Raw genomic sequence first — 19,137 nt, 5'->3', positions numbered from 1 at the left:
CTAATCCCTGCCTAACCGTCCCTGTATACACTAGCATAGATAAAGGGATCTTTAGAAAAAGTATTTCTTTTATCGTATGCTAATGAGCTCGGGGACTAGTCCCCTGGGCGTTAATTCCCCAGCCAGTTAGCTCCATTAGCATGTTACTACGCCCCTGTGGGCATGCTATCATGCTAATGAATGTGCAGCATCAGAGGATGATCTCGCTCACCTCTCCACCGCCATCCGACGCTGGGTTTCGGTTCAGAGCGCATGATCCCGGAGTTTCGGTTATGCGCACTATGAAGCCGGGTGTACACGTCCTGGCTTCAAACTGAAGTAGTGCACATGACCGAACCTCCGGGGTCATGCACACTGAGCCGAAATCCAGCGTCGGGCAGCGGATAGGTGAGTGAGATCATTCTCTGACTCTGTGCATTCATTAGCATGTTAGCACACCCACAGGTGTGTACAACATGCTAATGGAGCTGACTAGCCAAGGGAACTAACGCCCAGGGGACTAGTCCCCATGCTCATTAGCATAAGATAAAAGATCTTTAGAAATACTTTTTCTAAAGATCCCTTTATCTATGCTAGTTTATACAGGGACGGTTAGGCAGGGATTAGCCATATACACCTAGAACTGCTCATTGTTCTGGGTGCATATTGGCCCTGACAGGTTCCCTTTAAAAAGTGTCATGCACGCAGGTGTGGACCCACTGCTCCACGGATCGGGCTCACCCTAGAGGGGCGCAGCTAAGGGACTACCTCGTCTTCACTAGAGCCCCTGATGGTGACTTGTGCTGGAAGGTAGCTGCCAGGTACCATGACAGACGATCTCTCTGCACTATAGAAGCTGACCCCAGAGGTCAGGTAAGCATGTACAGACTCCAATGCAGGCCGAATGGCTGGAACAGGCAGGCCGGTACAGGCAGGACGGCTAGTACAGACAGACAAGCTGGTACTGGCAAATATGTATAGACTGGACGGAAGGTACTGGCAGGATGGCTGGTACAGACAGACAGGCTGGTACTGGCAGATAGGTATATACTGGATGGAAGGTACTGGCAGGATGGCTGGTACAGACAGACAGGCTGGTACTGGCAGATAGGTATATACTGGATGGAAGGTACTGGCAGGATGGCTGGTACAGACAGACAGGCTGGTACTGGCAGATAGGTATATACTGGATGGAAGGTACTGGCAGGATGGCTGGTACAGACGGACAGGCTGGTACTGGCAGATGGCTATAGACTGGACGGAAGGTACTGACAGGATGGCTGATACAGACGGACAGGCTGGTACTGGCAGATAGGTATATACTGGATGGAAGGTACTGGCAGGATTGCTGGTACAGACGGACAGGCTGATACTGGCAGATAGGTATAGACTGGACAGAAGGTACTGACAGGATGGCTGGTACAGACGGACAGGCTGGTACAGGCAGATAGGTATAGACTGGACGGCTGGTACTGGCAGGATGGCTGGTACAGACAGAGTGGCAGGTACTAGAACACAGGTACAGGTTAACAGACACAGGGCACAGGATATTGGACCTGACAACTAGCAGCCATGCATCAAGGAAATAAGCAAATTGCTCAGGCACCTCCCAAAGGTGGAGGTTGCCTTAAGTACGCAGTGTCCTCCAGTCATTGGCAAGGGACACTTTACAGTCTTCGCACTGCCCCTTTAAGAGATGGGGAGTGCATGTGCTTGCATCCTAAGCATGCTCCCGGGAGACCTGTGCTGCGGCATGCAGGCCACGGGAGCAGTAAGCAGGAGCAAGGGCTGGAGATGCCGCAGAGTGGCCAAAAGGGAGATTGCGCCGGCATCCTCACCAAAGGGGAGCCGGTGCTGGCGTTACAAAAAGTCACAATATTTTTGAAGAAAAGTGCCCTCTCCTTCCCTCCTGAAAGTTTTGTGTAAAGTTTGCACCATTTTAGCAGAATATGGGACTTTTTTCTTTAAAGAGGCAAAAGACTAAAATTTTGAGCAAATGTCATGAACCATTTGCTCCATTTTGAAGAATTTGGCACAAAAAACGTTAACGAAGAGTTACTAAAAAATAACGCAAATGATGAATGGGGCTCAGTGCTCCTGTCCACATAGCTGCACTTTGTTACAATGTATCAGTGAAGTCGTTCTTCTGTCGCTCAGTACATTGTAACAAGCCCTGCAGCTGTGATGTGACGCTGAAGGAGCCATTTAATATTGGGGAAGGACTGAGAAGTCTTCTGTGCACATGAGTCAGACCTCGCAGGAACATTCCCCATGTCACGGTCGTATTTTGGAGAGCGGAGATCAATGAGGTGACCATGAAGAAGGTCTATAGAGAACCAGTGACGTGGAATAGACCTCAAGGTTGTGCTTGAGACGTGGAGCCCTGCGAGGTTTGGAGGCGGAGAACAGAGGATGGATTATAATGCTCTGAATTATCGGACTGTGGGCGCCTATGAGCAGAGAATCAATAGGAAATGTCGGGGGGCTCTGGAGTTGTGAGGGGCAATGCTCCCAAATAAAAAGACTTGCATAAAGTTGTCAAAAGTTACACAAAAGTTTTGCTACATTTCAAAAAGTTGCAAAACAGAAGAAGAATCGGTCAAAAAATATGTTACAAAGTTACAGAACTCTTCAATATATAAATGTCAATAATGTATTAACGATTTCGGTGTTTATCCGGCTCATCACATGGCACAGCGGAGTCCTGGCACCATTAATACATCGACCATTGTATCGTATGTGCCAATAATGTCATTTGTGCGCAGCTAATACCGCCGTGCCAGCCCTGCCCCTCATTAACTGGCACAACAGCTGTGCCTTAATGGCCTCAACTTCCGCACATTAAGCTTCAACTCTACAGGTCAGCAGTGATGCCGAACGAACGCGGCGCGGCGTACGGGAGGGGCGCCAATCACCGAGCGGGTATATGATATTAAAGTCAATTAGGAGTCTGCAGACGGTGGAAGGACACGGTGTTAATGTACTCGGGGCCAAGATGCCAAACGGCTGCGGATTTCTGGATTACACCATCCTGCCTGGAAAAGCCGCTGAGTCAAGAGGACATTGAAAAAGTTTTACTCAAAGCAGTTTGCATTTGTAAACATGTGCAGCCCACGCAGCTCTCAATCTTCACATTCTTACAAGTGGCGCAAGAGCTACACACATAAGAGCCATGGCTGCCATGATCCCATTGTTGGTAGAGGTCTTGAATAATGGATTTATGAGGATCCTTAAACTATGAAGAACGTTTGCAAAATATGTCCTTCTGTACCTTTATTCAACCTGTGATAGGTGGAAAAATGTCAGATATTTGGAGAATGTGACTTTCAACCTCCAGCAACATCCAAAGTTATCACAACAACAAACAATGCCCGCATCCTCCACCGACTGTTCTGACCTTGTTGAAAAGCGCATGATTGATATCTCAACTAGTATTGAGCGGGCACCACCATGTTCGAGGTTTCTTTACTCCTAACTTGTGATGAGCGCGCACTACAATGCTCGGGTGCTCAGTACTCGTAACTAGTGATGAGCGGGCACTACCATGCTCGGGTGCTCAGTACTCGTAACTAGTGATGTGCGGGCACTACCATGCTCGGGTGCTCAGTACTAGTAACTAGTGATGAGCGGGCACTACCATGCTCGGGTGCTCAGTACTCGTAACTAGTAATGAGCGGGCACTACCATGCTCAAGTGCTCAGTACTCATAACTAGTGATGAGCGAGCACTACCATGTTCGGGTGCTCAGTACTCGTAACTAGTGATGAGCGGGCACTACCATGCTCGGGTGCTCAGTACTCGCAACTAGTGATGAGGGAGCACTACCATGCTCGGGTGCTCAGTACTCATAACTAGTGATGAGCGGGCACTACCATGCTCGGGTGCTCAGTACTCGTAACTAGTGATGAGCGGGCATTACCATGCTTGGGTGCTCAGTACTCGTAACTAGTGATGAGCGGGCACTACCATGCTCGGGTGCTCAGTACTCGTAACTAGTGATGAGCGGGCACTACCATGCTCAGGTGCTCAGTGTGACGCCCTGGACTAGCCAGGTTGTCACAGGTAGGCCCTTACACAAACACCCCTCCCCCCCTCCCTTAATAAGGTGACAGCAACCAAACTACAAAAAACCCTTGTCACCTCCCTCCGGGTTTGATGTTCACACCAGGGGGAGCGGAGCAAGGCGGTTGGCTTCGCCCACCGAGGAGTTCACAGGCCCTGAGGCGGAAAACAGAGCAGTTCCCCGTGGGGAGCAGAGAGGAGTAGTCTAGTCTTGACTGTGAAGTAGAGTGGAGTGAAGTTCAAGGGCAGACCTGTGTCCAGGTCTGCCATAGTCTACAACAGGTGTCTGGGTTGGAGCCCAGTCACCTCTGGCAAAGAGGCAGACGGTGGTGGCCGCCTGCAGGAGCTGGGATTACAGCCGGTGGAACCGTAGGGACGGGCGGTGGCCCGCCGGTACCGAACCGGGGAACTGATTGGAAACCGGAGCACCAGGAGGGGTACTCAGACCCAGTACGAGGCCCAGAAACAACCGGGCTGAGTCAAATCAACTGATTGAGGACTGGACTTTAGGCCCTTTCCTACCTAAGACCCAACTGAAGACAACAGCCCAACCATTAGGGTAAAGCCACCGCCCAGGCATAGAGACCCGACAGGCCAGCGTCTGCGGGCAAAAAGGGCTCTCCCACCACACACCAGGCTGGGGAGCGGACTACCGTTGCTCAGGCATAGGAGTCGTCATGTCTACACAAGTGAGGTGCAGGAGAAACGTGGAAACCACCAACCTGATAAGGGGAAAAGCGCAGCCGGCTGCGGGCACCGTTCACCATCTTGTCTGGTTTACCAGCGACTCCAGCGTGTTTGTAATAGTGAGTACAACAGTGCCTTCGGGCCGCGCACCGCCACGCCAGTACGATCCATTCCCCCGCCTCAGCACCTCCCTCGGGCCCCCGGGACCATCATCCCCCTACCCACGGAGGGGTCAACCCCAAGCTGCGCAACACCGTCCCCGGGAGCCGAGTAAATGGCAGCGGTGGTGTCCATCCAATTCACCACAACCCGTGGGTGGCGTCACAAACTCAAATCCCCTACAAACAACCGCGGCTCCGGCCGTGGACCTCCCCACCGAAGTCCCTACGTGTAGCGCCAACCCCCTTTCAGAGCGACGTGACTCCCGGGTCCGTGAGGAGCTCGAGCAACCCACCGACGAGCACGGATCCGAGCGGCTCGGCAGCTGGGCCGAGCCCCGGGGCGGTACACTCAGTACTCGTAACTAGTGATGAGTGAGCACTACCATGCTCAGGTGTTCGATACTCGTAACTAGTGATGAGCGAGCACTACCGCGGTAGACGGCTGCCGGTTGATAATGAAGCTTATTGGGTGGAGTTCCCCTTTATTTCTTAGATGACAGTCAGGGATTTGTTGGTTCTAATGTTAATTTTCTGATATTTGCGTTTTCCGTCTTCAGGTAGATGACACCGGGATGATTAATGGGAGTGTCATAGGGGCCGCATGTAATTATCACTCAAAGAAAACCGCCCCGGGGTCTGAATATTTTTTTAAATTAAAACACTTGATAGAGATGCAGAGGATTGTTTTCCTGTACAATGGTGGCGACGGCAAGGTCTGGACATGTGCCGAGTGTAATGGCATCCCATAAGAGAAGCACAAGACGAGCGCCCGTAACATCCACAGCAGCACGGACGTCACCTTCCCTCTGTAGCACAAGCTGTGGCTCTATGTTTGCAAAACTACAACTCCCAGCATGCCATGACTGCGGAGTACATGCATATAATGTAATCTAAGGCTGCTTTATGCACTAATATAGAGGGTCTGGATTGAGAGACCTCTTAATTCTTCCATACGTAGTAAAGTTTATAAAGGGGGCTCCACCCATTTCAAGTGCAGCAGACTAGTGCCAGCTCCGCAGTGGCGGGACAGGATCTGGGCTCTGCCCCCAGGCTCCTATACTCTGTTCTCTGAAGTCTACAGCCAGGATTTATGATCACAGAAGCAGCCCGACGACTTTTGGGAGCAATATGTGGCATGATCTTATAAAATGTTACGCGTAACATCTGCTCAAAAATATCTGCCATGCAAAAAACAAAGAGTGGAGTGGAGTGCGGATCACAGATAGCACACGGAGATCAGGGAGATCAGGAACTTTATACTCGCCTGTGTCCGGCGCTGCTGCTTCCGGGTCCATGGTGCAGTGAATATTCATAAGCATAATGAGCGGGCCCGGAAGCAAGTGTGCGGGATTCTTTCTGAGGGTCCAGATTTTCCTTAAGAAAAAGTCAATTTCTAGTGTGCACATAGCTTAGGCAGGCTTTGCACGTTGCGACATCAGTAACAATGTGTTACCGATGCTGCAGCGATAGTCCCGCCCCCGTTGCACGTGCGATATCTAGTGAAAGCTGACATAGCGATTATTATCGCTACAGCAGCTTCACACGCACATACCTGCCGTGCGACGTCCCTCTGGCCGGCGACCCACCTCCTTCCTTAGGGGGGCGGGTCATGCGGCGTCACAGCGACGTCACACGGCAGGCGGCCAATTGAAGCGGAGGGGCGGAGATGAGCAGGATGTAAACATCCCGCCCACCTCCGTCCTTCTCATTGCAGCCGGGAGGCAGGTAAGGAGATGTTCCTCGCTCCTGCGGCTTCATACACAGCGACGTGTGCTGCCGCAGGAGCGAGGAACAACATCGTACCTGTCGCACCATCGGCATTATGGAAATGTCGGAGGCTGCAGCGATGATACGATAATGACGCTTTTGCGCTCGTTCATCGTATCAAAAAGGTTTTACACGTTGCGATATCGACTGCGACGCCGGATGTGCGTCACTTTCGATTTGACCCCATCGACATCGCACGTGCAATGTCGCAATGCGCAAAGCCGCCCTAAAACCTGAACCAAAACAGGTAAACAATCGGGAAAACGCATAAAAAATGCAGCAAAAACTATCAGAAAAGATTTTCATGCATTTTAAAGCTGACACCTACAGATGAAAAGTAGAAAAACTACAGCATGTTTGCAATGTGTGAACACGGCCTGAAACCGGATCGGCTGGACAAAACATAGGATTAATGATTTGGCTCCTTAGTGGTTTTAGGCTATGTTCACACGGTGCATTTTTTTAAACATCTGCCCGCCTATCCTACAGCCAGCAAAGTCTGAGATTTCTCAAGTATTCTGTCCACATTACTTTTTTTCCTTGCAGATTTGGTGCAGAACAGATCTGCAGCATGTTAATTGTTGGTGCATTTTTTCCATTGACATCATTTAAAAAAAACTGCATTAAAAAAAACGCTCCAAGAATGCATGCGGTTTTAGGTGCATTTTTGGGTGCGTTTTTCTGCCAGAAGGTGCAGATTTCAGGCAAAAAATTTCTGCTCCAAATCTGCAGCGTGCGCACATAGCCTTACACCAGTCCCGAAAGTCATCATTCCTCTAAATATGAATTTGCTGCTTCTTATTCTAGCGCACTCTTCATCCAGACTGGCGGGCAGAGCGGGGTGTCCATGAATCAGGGGCATGGACGTCACAGAGGGGCTCCCCTTTCGTGGTCGCGGCTCTTGTAGGGATAAAGGGATCATATCTGTACCATAAATGTGTCCCTACGATCTATTATGCATGGATTCAAAAGTTATAAATGCCATCTGGAAACCATCAGCAAGTAGGCGAGCAGCTGCATTTATTTTCATGCTCGCTCAGGTCCTGGGACTCCCTCTCGCCCACGGCAGCCTCCGAACTGTGAAAATAAAGTGCAAAACCGCAATATGAACATATCACACGGATGATGGAGTGCGCCGTCACTTTAAATGTAAATGATGTGACGTGATACACACAGAGGCAGCCTCTCCCTGCTCTCCAATTAGCAGAGGAAACAGCCAGCATGTAGGGTGTTTATTGTGGTAGTCAGTTACATGCTGCGGAGACATTCCTGCAAACCAGAGACTGTGAGGGAGGTCATTATCTGATGATGGATGGACAACTTCAGATTGATTCAGAAGATGCCTCCCTGGTTGTCATGGGACTACAAGCACCAGCATGCCACCAGGAGCATGCTGAGAGTTATAAATCCTCTGCAGAGCTGTGGGTTTCGGCGTTGCTGCCTGGCCACGCAGGGGTTAAATATCCAGATGTTTTTTCCTGTATGAGGTTTACATTCCGCCGTCTCCACTGAATGTCACTGTAATTATAGAAATGGAGGGGGCCGCCAATTATATAAGATCACAGGACCCACAAACGCAAACAGACCCCCGACATTATCCTACACAGCTGTCCGATACTCTACACCGGCGCATGCTGCGCGTTTTAGTCTAGAAGCAACCGCAGACCGATAGGGAATCCGAAATAGAGCCCTAACCTAGAGCACTAGCCACTAAAAGGCACAACTACCTGCAATCAATCAATGAGCCGCCTCCATTTTTCACTGCAGCTTATGAATCCAAAGGTTTAGCAACTTTCTAAGACCACTTTCACACTGCGTTTCCCTCCCCGTTCAGTGGTCCCCTCTGAACTCCCCGCAAAGCAGGTTTCGGGCGTATACGCCGACGGATCCATTGACTATAATGGTGCAGATGGAGTCACCGTATGCTCTGTCGTGCTCCATTTTCGGGGGTATATTCTTACTGGAGGCGGACAGTCAGACGCAGTCTACTACATCTGGGTGTCCACCTCCAATAAGCGTATACTCCCGAAAATGGTGCACGACAGAGCACACGGTGACTCCATCTGCACCATTATAGTCAATGGCCCCGTTGGCGCATGCATCAAACCCGTTTTGCAGGGGGTTTGGACGGTACCACTGAACGGAGACAGTAACGCAGTGTGTAAGCGGCCTAAAGGGTGCTTTACACGCTGCGACATCGCTAACGATATATCGTCGGGGTCACGTCGTTAGTGACGCACATCCGGCGCCGTTAGCGACATCGCAGCGTGTGACACCAAGGAGCGACGATCAACGAGCACAAATACGTGAAAAATCGTTGCTCGTTGACACGTCGCTCCTTTCCTTAATATCGTTGCTGCTGTAGGTCTGATGTTGTTCCTCGTTCCTGCGGCAGCACACATCGCTGTGTGTGACACCGCAGGAGCAACGAACATCTCCTTACCTGCGTCCACCGGCAATGCGGAAGGAAGGAGGTGGGCGGGATGTTACGTCCCACTCATCTCCGCCCTCCACTGCTATTGGACTATTGGACGGCTGCTGTGTGACGCCGCACGACCCGCCCCCTTAGAAAGGAGGCGGTCGCCGGTCAGAGCGACGTCGCAGGGCAGGTAAGTACGTGTGACGGGTGTTAGCGATGTTGTGCGCCACGCACAACCGACGGGGGCGGGTACGCTCGCTAACAATATCGGTACCGATATCGTAGCGTGTAAGTACCCTTTAGGCTGAGTTCACATGCCCACTAATCATCCATTAGAACGGATCCAGCAGCAATCCATTGGCAAAAAAAGTGCAAACACAACTTTTTTGTCCATTTTGAAAATATAGATTTTTGCAGGATCCAATTTTTAACATTGGAGTCTATGGAAAACGGATCCGTTAACAGATGGCTATTTATCTTCCATTTCAAACGGATGCAGTAAGCAAAAAACGGATCCAATAATGGATTGCTATTTATCTTCCATTTGAAGCAGATCCAATAAGCAAAAAACGGATCCTTTACAAATGAATGAAAATCGGATGGCTAAATAGTAATCTGTTAATAGATCCGTTTTTCATAGACTCCAACGTTAAAAAAACGGATCCTGCAAAAGTAAATATTTTCAAAACAGACAAAGTTGTGTTTAAACATCTTTTTTGCCAACGGATCTGTTTAATGGATGATTACTAGGGATGATCGAATACCTCAAATATTCGGCTTCGCGAACATCCGACGAATAGGTCGCCCCTATGCAAATATTCTATGCGCAATGTAAGTCTATGGGAAGCCCGAATAGTTCCGAATAGTTGTTATTCGGGTTTCCCATAGACTTACATTGCGAATCGAATATTCGCGACTAGTCGAATAGCGGCGACCTATTCAGCAAATATTCGCAAAGCCGAATATTTTAGGTATTTGATCATCCCTAATGATTACAGGACATGTGAACTCAGCCTAATAGAGAACACTCACATTAGAGTATATAATATCGCCCAGATCCTCAGCCACAAAAGTTGGTAAGTGTCGTGCGTTTTTTTCCTCGCCTACCATCCATATGTCATGTGAATGTGAGGACTTTTCTAGGTAAGAAAAAAGAATACGCACTCGCATGACATACGGATACTAGGCGAAGAAAACAACGCATGACACTTGCCAACTTTTCTGGCTGAGGATCTGGGCGACTCCATATACGTTAATATGAGCACGCCCTATTATGCTGAGTTCACACGTGCAGTAATTATCCATTATAATGGATCCATTGGTATAAAAGTTCTGCAAACACAACTTTTTTTTGTCTGTTTTGAAAATATTGACTTTTGCGGGATCCGTTTTTTTAAACATTGGAATCTATGGAAAACGGATCCGTTAACTGATTACTATTTCTTTTCTGGCTGAGGATCTGGGCGATATTAATACTCTAATGTGAGTGCACCCTTACAGTCCTCCTGAATTGCAAGATCTCTGCTTGCCATAGTGAATGGAACATTTTTGCAGTCAAAACAATTGACATCTTTTAATACATGATGGTTTGTAAAAATTGTATCCATACTAGACAATCCTCTGTGAGCTAAACATATTACGTGCACTGATACATTGTAGCAAACCATCAGTGAAGTGTTTAGGGATCTTGACTATAGGACTCTTGACTATTGGACTGTTTAGGGATATTTCTTTTTGCTCCTGAAATCATCCATTAATCATCCATTATAACGGATCCATTGGTACAAAAGTTCTGCAAACACAACCTTTTTTATCCGTTTTGAAAATATTGACTTTTGCAGGATCCGTCTTTTTTAACATTGGAGTCTATGGAAAACGGATCCGTTAACTGATTACTATTTCTTTTCTGGCTGAGGATCTGGGCGATATTAATACTCTAATGTGAGTGCACCCTTACAGTCCTCCTGAATTGCAAGATCTCTGCTTGCCATAGTGAATGGAACATTTTTGCAGTCAAAACAATTGACATCTTCTAATACATGAAGGCTTGTAAAAATTGTATCCAGACTAAACAATCCTCTGTGAGCTAAACATATTACGTGCACTGATACATTGTAGCAAACTATCAGTGAAGTGTTTAGGGATCTTGACTATAGGACTCTTGACTATTGGACTGTTTAGGGATATTTCTTTTTGCTCCTGAATTTAGGGAGAATATATAGAGATATCATTTGAGGGGGGATACATGTTTTAATTGTATAGTTGGCACTAAGTAGATTGTTTGGTATATATTGTGTATTTAATTGCTTCTGTTAATAAAACTAATTTCTATAAAATTAAGGAGTTTTTAGTCTGTGAATCAGCAAACTATCAGGACAGGATAGAGATTGTGCTGATGTGTTTAGTTTACAGAGGATTGTCTAGATTGCATGTAATAGTAACAAACCCTCAGCAGAAAGAAATATTAAGTCTGTACAGATTTTAATACACGGTGTAAACAATATTCAATAACAGCAAGCAGGGATCTTGACAATGATGAGGAAGTGAAACACAAAGTATATTGGAAAGTTGCAGAACTCGGAACCTTCAAAGGAAATTTTGCTTTTTGATCATCACGATCACTGATATTTATCAGGAAGGTCAGATTAAAGTCTGTGCATTATTACAGGATTTCCTATACAAGAACAGAACGGATGGAGAGAACAGGGGGAGGAAGACAATATACAAGTGTAAATGTGGCAAAGAGCAGGATTTTAGCATAGCAAAAAATTGGAGAAAAGAACGGATGCCGGTGGAAGTTCACATCTCATGTAATCATCCGTTAGAACGGATCCTGCAGAGATCTGTTGGCAAAATGATTTTTGCCTAATCCATTTTGTTTTGTTTTTTTAACATTGGAATCTATGGTTAAAGGATTGCTATTTTTGTTCCATTTGAAACGGATCCGTTCTCCGTAGACTCCAATATTAAAAAAAACGGATCCGACAGACATCAGTTATTTAACAATAGATAAGTTGCGTTTGCAGAATTTTTTTTCCCAATGGATCTCTGCAGCAGGATCCGTTCTAACGGACGATTATAGGATATGTGAACTCAGCCTCAATCTGCATATATAACATACGGATTATGCTGCGGATTACCAGGAGACCTTCACCCTCTGGATTGCAATGGGTAAAATCCATGCAGCACATATACCGTGCAGATCTTATGCAGCTTCCAAAAACTCAATTCACTTATATTGCACTAAACTGAGGAGTGAAAATTACCAAAAATACACAATGAGGGAGATTTACTAAGCAAAATGAGCCAGAAATCTGCCTTAACTGTACCAAATGAGTTGATACACACAAAACGTTTGGGGTGGTGCACAAGTAGGGTCCAAAACCGTCTCAAGTAGATGTAGAAACTTGGCACTCAAGATCAATGTGAATAGCGGTGGACACCACGTCATACCCAGCCATGCCGCTCGCCACGCTACTATACTTTCTGAGGACCCTCTATGGACGCACTGATGAAGGTCTTTTGACCGAAACGTCTGTGCTTGTGCTGGTCTTTACAATAAAAACCACTGTTCACATTGATCTTTCTACAAAACGGTCCTAAAACCCGTGCACCACATTTCTTTTCGACTCCTTGACGCTTCACTAGCGGTTTTTACAAAGCATCTAGTAAACAGGGAGGTTAATGCACCAGATTTATTTCTGGCATGCACTATTTTTGGGTGCCACATTGTGGTGTAGAGGAAGGCAATCGATAGATTTGGAGCAGTTTCTGTCTAGTTTTTTGCTGCCTCAATTCTAGACTTAACAGATAGAACTCTAACAATAATAACGTAACTTCTGGGCATAACAGGAAAGCTACATTTACACATCAATGCAATTATCACATAGTGTGCAAATCCCCAACCCTGGGGCCAAGTCAATGCAACTAAAGAGGACACAAGTGTCCAACCAGAGATAAGACTGATGAGCAAAGAAAACCACCATAGGCACAACACAACATCCTCAGAGGGAGGTTAGTGAAAAGTGCATTACACATAGAGTTTGGCTCCAAGGTTTTATCCATTTACAGCCAAGACTTAGTTTTGAGCCATGAAGAACCTCTTACCTTCCTTAGGGGGGTTGGGGTCCCACACTGACCACATCTGGACGAAGAAAAAGGGTGTCCAGCACACAATATAAGCCAGCACAATGATGAAGGTCATCTTGACAGTCCTGATCTTAGCCTTGGAGATGAGCCGGACACTGCTGACCCTGGACAGGGTGGCTCTTCTGCTGGTGCTCAGCCTCAGGTTGCTCTCACACACAGTCTTCAGGCGAATGTTCTGCCAGATCTTGTAGCTTATAAGCCCATAGCAGATGCTGAGGATCATCACTGGGATGATGTACACAGCCAGGGTTATCCATGTGATATAAGCCTTGGGTCCCCATGGCTGGATAAAGTCAGCCCTGCAGTCATAGACCCCATTGCCCACATCTGTGAGGGAGAAGATGATGGTTTGAGGGGTGCTTAGAAGAAAGCTGAGGATCCAGGTGAAGAGGACATAGACACAGTCTGATCTCCTGTGCAGAGACCTCAAGGGTTGACAAATGGCCAAGCACCTGTCCAGAGACATGAGCAGGAGCATGTAGGTAGAAGCGAACATCCCCACCACCTGCAGGTAAGTGACCAACCTGCACACAAAGTCTGGAGCATAGAACCTGAAGGTGATGTCCCAGATGAGCTGGGGGAGCACCTGGAACAATGCGACCACCAGGTCTGCAATACTCAGGTGCTTCATGAAGAAGTACATACGGGAGTGCTTGTGTCTATTAATGTAGATACCCAGGAGGACACAGATGTTCCCAGCCAGGGCCAGAAATAGGATGAGGGCCAGCACAGTCACCTCCACCTTGGCCACCTCCTCATTCCTTTTTAGGGGGTCCCTGGTGTTGTTGGAGCTGTGATTACGGTTCTCCAGGCTGGAGTTGACCCATGAAGCATTGAGAATCTCAGAACAGTCCACATTTAGGCACAATCCCTCCATTTTCAGGTCCGGCTATAAATCCACTCAATTTTCTTAAAGTTGCATCATCCCTTGAAGGAGAGCATCTCCACTGGCCCCCCAGGACCCACCAAGGCTGGGTCTCTCCAATGCACTGATTGGACCACTTCTTGCAATCTTCTGAGCTCTTTCCTCAAGCTTTACTCCCTTGAAGATGAGGTGAAGAGGTGGTCTCTACCAGCCCCTCCTTCCCTCCAGGACATGTAGACCCCCTCCCCTGGGTAATAATCAGAAAACAGACTTGCAGCCACTTATAGATATTGATAGATGAGTCCCAGGAGGTCACATTCAACAGATGCAGGTAACTCTGGTCCTTGAATTTGTCACATCAAAAAAAGTCCAAAATGTTGCAAGTAACCCCCTGGTCAGGAGGACCACCACCCTCTGTGCAGTGCCCAGGCTAGAATGGTCTCCAGCAGCTCAGCCCACACAATGCTGCAGAAGGGGAGTCAACATTCAGGTCCCCAAAAGAGCCCCCAAGCTCCAGTCCATGGAGAGATTCCTCACCTCTGTGAGATAACTCTGTCTGACCCTCCCTCCTCCTCAGGTTGACTGTTACTCAGGAGCCTCCTCTTTAGTAACCCTTCACATCTTGCAGACTGAGGAGAGTGAGCAGCAAGGAGAGGTGACACAGCCGCTCAGTTTTATTGAGTCTTCTGGGCAGGGGGCTGTGATATTCTGGGGTGGCCACTAGATGGCGCTGCAGGACACAGTTCTTGCTATGCGGTGGGTCAGAGCTGAATGGACTGTAATAAATATACAAGACCATTCACACATTTCAAGCGGCACTAGAAAATGCCCAGACCATATGCCAGTATGCCAGACTATATGCCAGTATGCCAGACCATGTGCCAGTATGCCAGACCATATGCCAGTATGCCAGACCATGTGCCAGTATGCCAGACCATGTGCCAGTATGCCAGGCAGTCCTAATCGTCAGGAAATTCTAGTACCATTCGGAAAAATAAGCTGATTGTTACTGTTTGCCATGATTTTGGGGGCTCGGGGATTACTCATGTGACACGACAGATTTATTAACACTTAATCCTGAAAAGGATGCAATACCGCAAACCCACACACATACATTAATTATATATATATATATATATATATATATATATATATATATATATATATATATATATATATAAACATAATAAACATATATATATATATATATATATACACACACACACACACAGTAATACTGGTGAAAATACAAATATGGAATTATTTTTTAATTCGGTGAATTGTACTCCATCATGCTTCTGATTAAGAGCACTGAATGAAAAAAAGAAAATTATAATGTATAACCTCATAGCAATAAAAATGAAAGATAAAAATACAGAGATACAGAAGATTCTACCTGCAGTCACAACTAGGGGGAGCTCCCTGTATACAGAGATACATGATAAGATCCTGTCTGCAGTCACAATTAGGGGGAGCTCCCTGTATACAGAGATACATGATAAGATCCTGTCTGCAGTCACAATTATGGGGAGCTCCCTGTATACAGAGATACATGATAAGATCGTGTCTGCAGCCACCACTAGGGGGAGCGCCCTGTATACAGAGATACATGATAAGATTCTGTCTGCAGCCACCACTAGGGGGAGCTCCCTGTATACAAAGATACATGATAAGATTCTGTCTGCAGCCACCACTAGGGGGAGCTCCCTGTATACAGAGATACATGATGAGATTCTGTCTGCAGCCACCACTAGGGGAAGCTCCCTGTATAGAGAGATACATGATGAGATTCTGTCTGCAGCCACCACTAGGGGGAGCTCCCTGTATACAGAGATACATGATAAGATTCTGTCTGCAGCCACCACTAGGGGGAACTCCCTGTATACAGAGATACATGATAAGATTCTGTTTGCAGCCACCACTAGGGGGAGCTCCCTGTATACAGAGATACATGATAAGATTCTGTCTGCAGTCACCACTAGGGGGAGCTCCCTGTATACAGAGATACATGATAAGATTCTGTCTGCAGCCACCACTAGGGGGAGCTCCCTGTATACAGAGATACATGATGAGATTCTGTCTGCAGCCACCACTAGGGGAAGCTCCCTGTATACAGAGATACATGAAAAGATTCTGTCTGCAGCCACCACTAGAGGGAGCTCCCTGTATACAGAGATACATGATGAGATTCTGTCTGCAGCCACCACTAGGGGGAACTCCCTGTATACAGAGATACATGATAAGATTCTGTTTGCAGCCACCACTAGGGGGAGCTCCCTGTATACAGAGATACATGATAAGATTCTGTCTGCAGCCACCACTAGGGGGAGCTCCCTGTATACAGAGATACATGATAGGATTCTGTCTGCAGCCACCACTAGGGGGAGCTCTCTGTATACAGAGATACATGATAAGATTCTGTCTGCAGCCACCACTAGGGGGAGCTCCCTGTATACAGAGATACATGATAAGATTCTGTCTGCAGTCACCACTAGGGGGAGCTCCCTGTATACAGAGATACATGATAAGATTCTGTCTGCAGCCACCACTAGAAGGAGCTCCCTGTATACAGAGATACATGATAAGATCCTGTCTGCAGCCACCACTAGGGGGAGCTCTCTGTATACAGAGATACATGATAATATTCTGTCTGCAGCCACCACTAGGGGGAGCTCCCTGTATACAGAGATACATGATAAGATTCTGTCTGCAGCCACCACTAGGGGGAGCTCCCTGTATACAGAGATACATGATAATATTCTGTCTGCAGCCACCACTAGGGGGAGCTCCCTGTATACAGAGATACATGATAATATTCTGTCTGCAGCCACCACTAAACAACTACCGTTAGTGTGTAACCACCTTGCGACTCTCCATTGTATCAAACATGTATCTGAGGAGAGTAGAAGAAACAGCCAACAATTAGGTCCAGGTCATTTTTTTCTGCTAGATGATTGTGCAGAAGAGGTAGTTACAGATCATGGGGTGCGATTGGTCAGAGCGCAGTATAAAAAAAATGTAAGTTATTGAATCCTGACCATTAGTGGAGGACGTTCTCGCTGCGTGGATTGCGTGACAGTTCCACATCTTGCACTTCTTGGAGCTGTTGAACAGGAGCCAACAGTTCATTTATACAATCTGCACTCTCCTCGCCTGTGATGTCTTCCGTGATTACTGTATAGCGCGTGTTATGACAGAGCATAGGGGAAGGTGGATAGAGGAGAGGTTTCCCATCTGCGCGGAGTCAATCTGCCGGTAATCACATTCATTTAGCCTGGAATTCGGCACAGACACACACCTGCAGAGCCACCCCGCGCTCACCTTCTGATATGGATGCCATCCCCAGCAGCTCCCGACTGAGAACAGATGTGGGGCGCATGGAGAATAGAGCCAAGAATGGGGAGAGCTATGCAGAATCTGTGCAATCTCACGAACATGCGCATCAATGGAGGTGACTCCAGAGAACAGTAGCCTAGGATCAGGTATATACTATGTCCACAGCAACATAGGAGAAAGAACATATAAAGCCAGATATAAAAGTCTTCTATAGGGCAGTAATACAGGGGTAGAATTATTGTTATATAATGGAAAATTCTGCAACTTGCTAACATTTTGTGCTTCCATTTGATAGACATTTGGCAGATTAACAGTGACTGGAAAATCTGAAAAAAATCTAAAACTACTCACAGATGATAATGGGTTACAATTGTATTAATCTGGACATTGCTGTGAGCAAAACAACCTGGACTTAAAATACATTGTTAAGATTCTGTCTCCAGCCACCACTAGGGGGAACTCCCTGTATACAGAGATATATGATAATATTCTGCCTGCAACCACCACTAGGGGGAGCACCCTGTATACAGAGATACATGATAAGATTCTGTCTGCAGCCACCACTAGGAAAAGCTCCCTGTATACAGAGATGCATGATAAGATTCTGTCTGCAGTCACCACTAGGGGGAGCTCCCTGTATACAGAGATACATGATAAGAGTCTGTCTGCAGCCACCACTAGGGGGAGCTCCCTGTATACAGAGATACATGATAAGATTCTGTCTGCAGCCACCACTAGGGGGAGCTCCCTGTATACAGAGATACATGATAAGATCCTGTCTGCAGCCACCACTAGGGGGAGCTCCCTGTATACAGAGATACATGATAAGATCCTGCCTGCAGCCACCACTAGGGGGAACTCCCTGTATACAGAGATATATGATAATATTCTGCCTGCAACCACCACTAGGGGGAGCACCCTGTATACAGAGATACAAGATAAGATTCTGTCTGCAGCCACCACTAGGAAGAGCTCCCTGTATACAGAGATGCATGATAAGATTCTGTCTGCAGTCACCACTAGGGGGAGCTCCCTGTATACAGAGATACATGATAAGATTCTGTCTGCAGCCACCACTAGGGGGAGCTCCCTGTATACAGAGATACATGATAAGAGTCTGTCTGCAGCCACCACTAGGGGGAGCAACTTGTATACAGAGATACATGATAAGATTCTGTCTGCAGTCACCACTAGGGGGAGCTCCCTGTATACAGAGATACATGATAAGATCCTGTCTGCAGCCACCACTAGGGGGAGCTCCCTGTATACAGAGATACATGATATGATTCTGTCTGCACCCACCAGTAGGGGGAGCTCCCTGTATACAGAGATACATGATAAGATTCTGTCTGCAGCCACCACTAGGGGAGCTCCCTGTATACAGAGATATATGATAATATTCTGTCTGCAGCCACCACTAGGAGGAGCTCCCTGTATACAGAGATACATGATGAGATTCTGTCTGCAGTCACCACTAGGGGGAGCTCCCTGTATACAGAGATATATGATAATATTCTGTCTGCAGTCACCACTAGGGGGAGCTCCCTGTATACAGAGATACATGATGAGATTCTGTCTGCAGTCACCACTAGGGGGAGCTCCCTGTATACAGAGATATATGATAATATTCTGTCTGCAGTCACCACTAGGGGGAGCTCCCTGTATACAGAGATACATGATGAGATTCTGTCTGCAGTCACCACTAGGGGGAG

General features: G+C 47.1%; 1 protein-coding gene across 1 annotated transcript in view; it reads right to left on the bottom strand.

The window, feature by feature from the left end:
- OXTR (oxytocin receptor) overlaps nt 1–14,748 on the bottom strand; it is an 81,969-nt gene extending 67,221 nt beyond the window's left edge. The window contains exon 1 of the mRNA XM_075321593.1: nt 13,183–14,748. Coding sequence (XP_075177708.1) covers nt 13,183–14,101 — 919 coding nt within the window. The 5' untranslated portion in view covers nt 14,102–14,748. The remainder of the gene's footprint in view (nt 1–13,182) is intronic.
- Between the last annotated feature and the right edge of the window lie 4,389 nt (nt 14,749–19,137).

Source organism: Anomaloglossus baeobatrachus, chromosome 8, assembly GCF_048569485.1.
Source record: "Anomaloglossus baeobatrachus isolate aAnoBae1 chromosome 8, aAnoBae1.hap1, whole genome shotgun sequence".
NCBI classification, from domain to species: domain Eukaryota; kingdom Metazoa; phylum Chordata; class Amphibia; order Anura; family Aromobatidae; genus Anomaloglossus; species Anomaloglossus baeobatrachus.
Note: the sequence above shows the minus strand (reverse complement) of the source record. Positions and strands in the feature narration are given on the sequence as shown.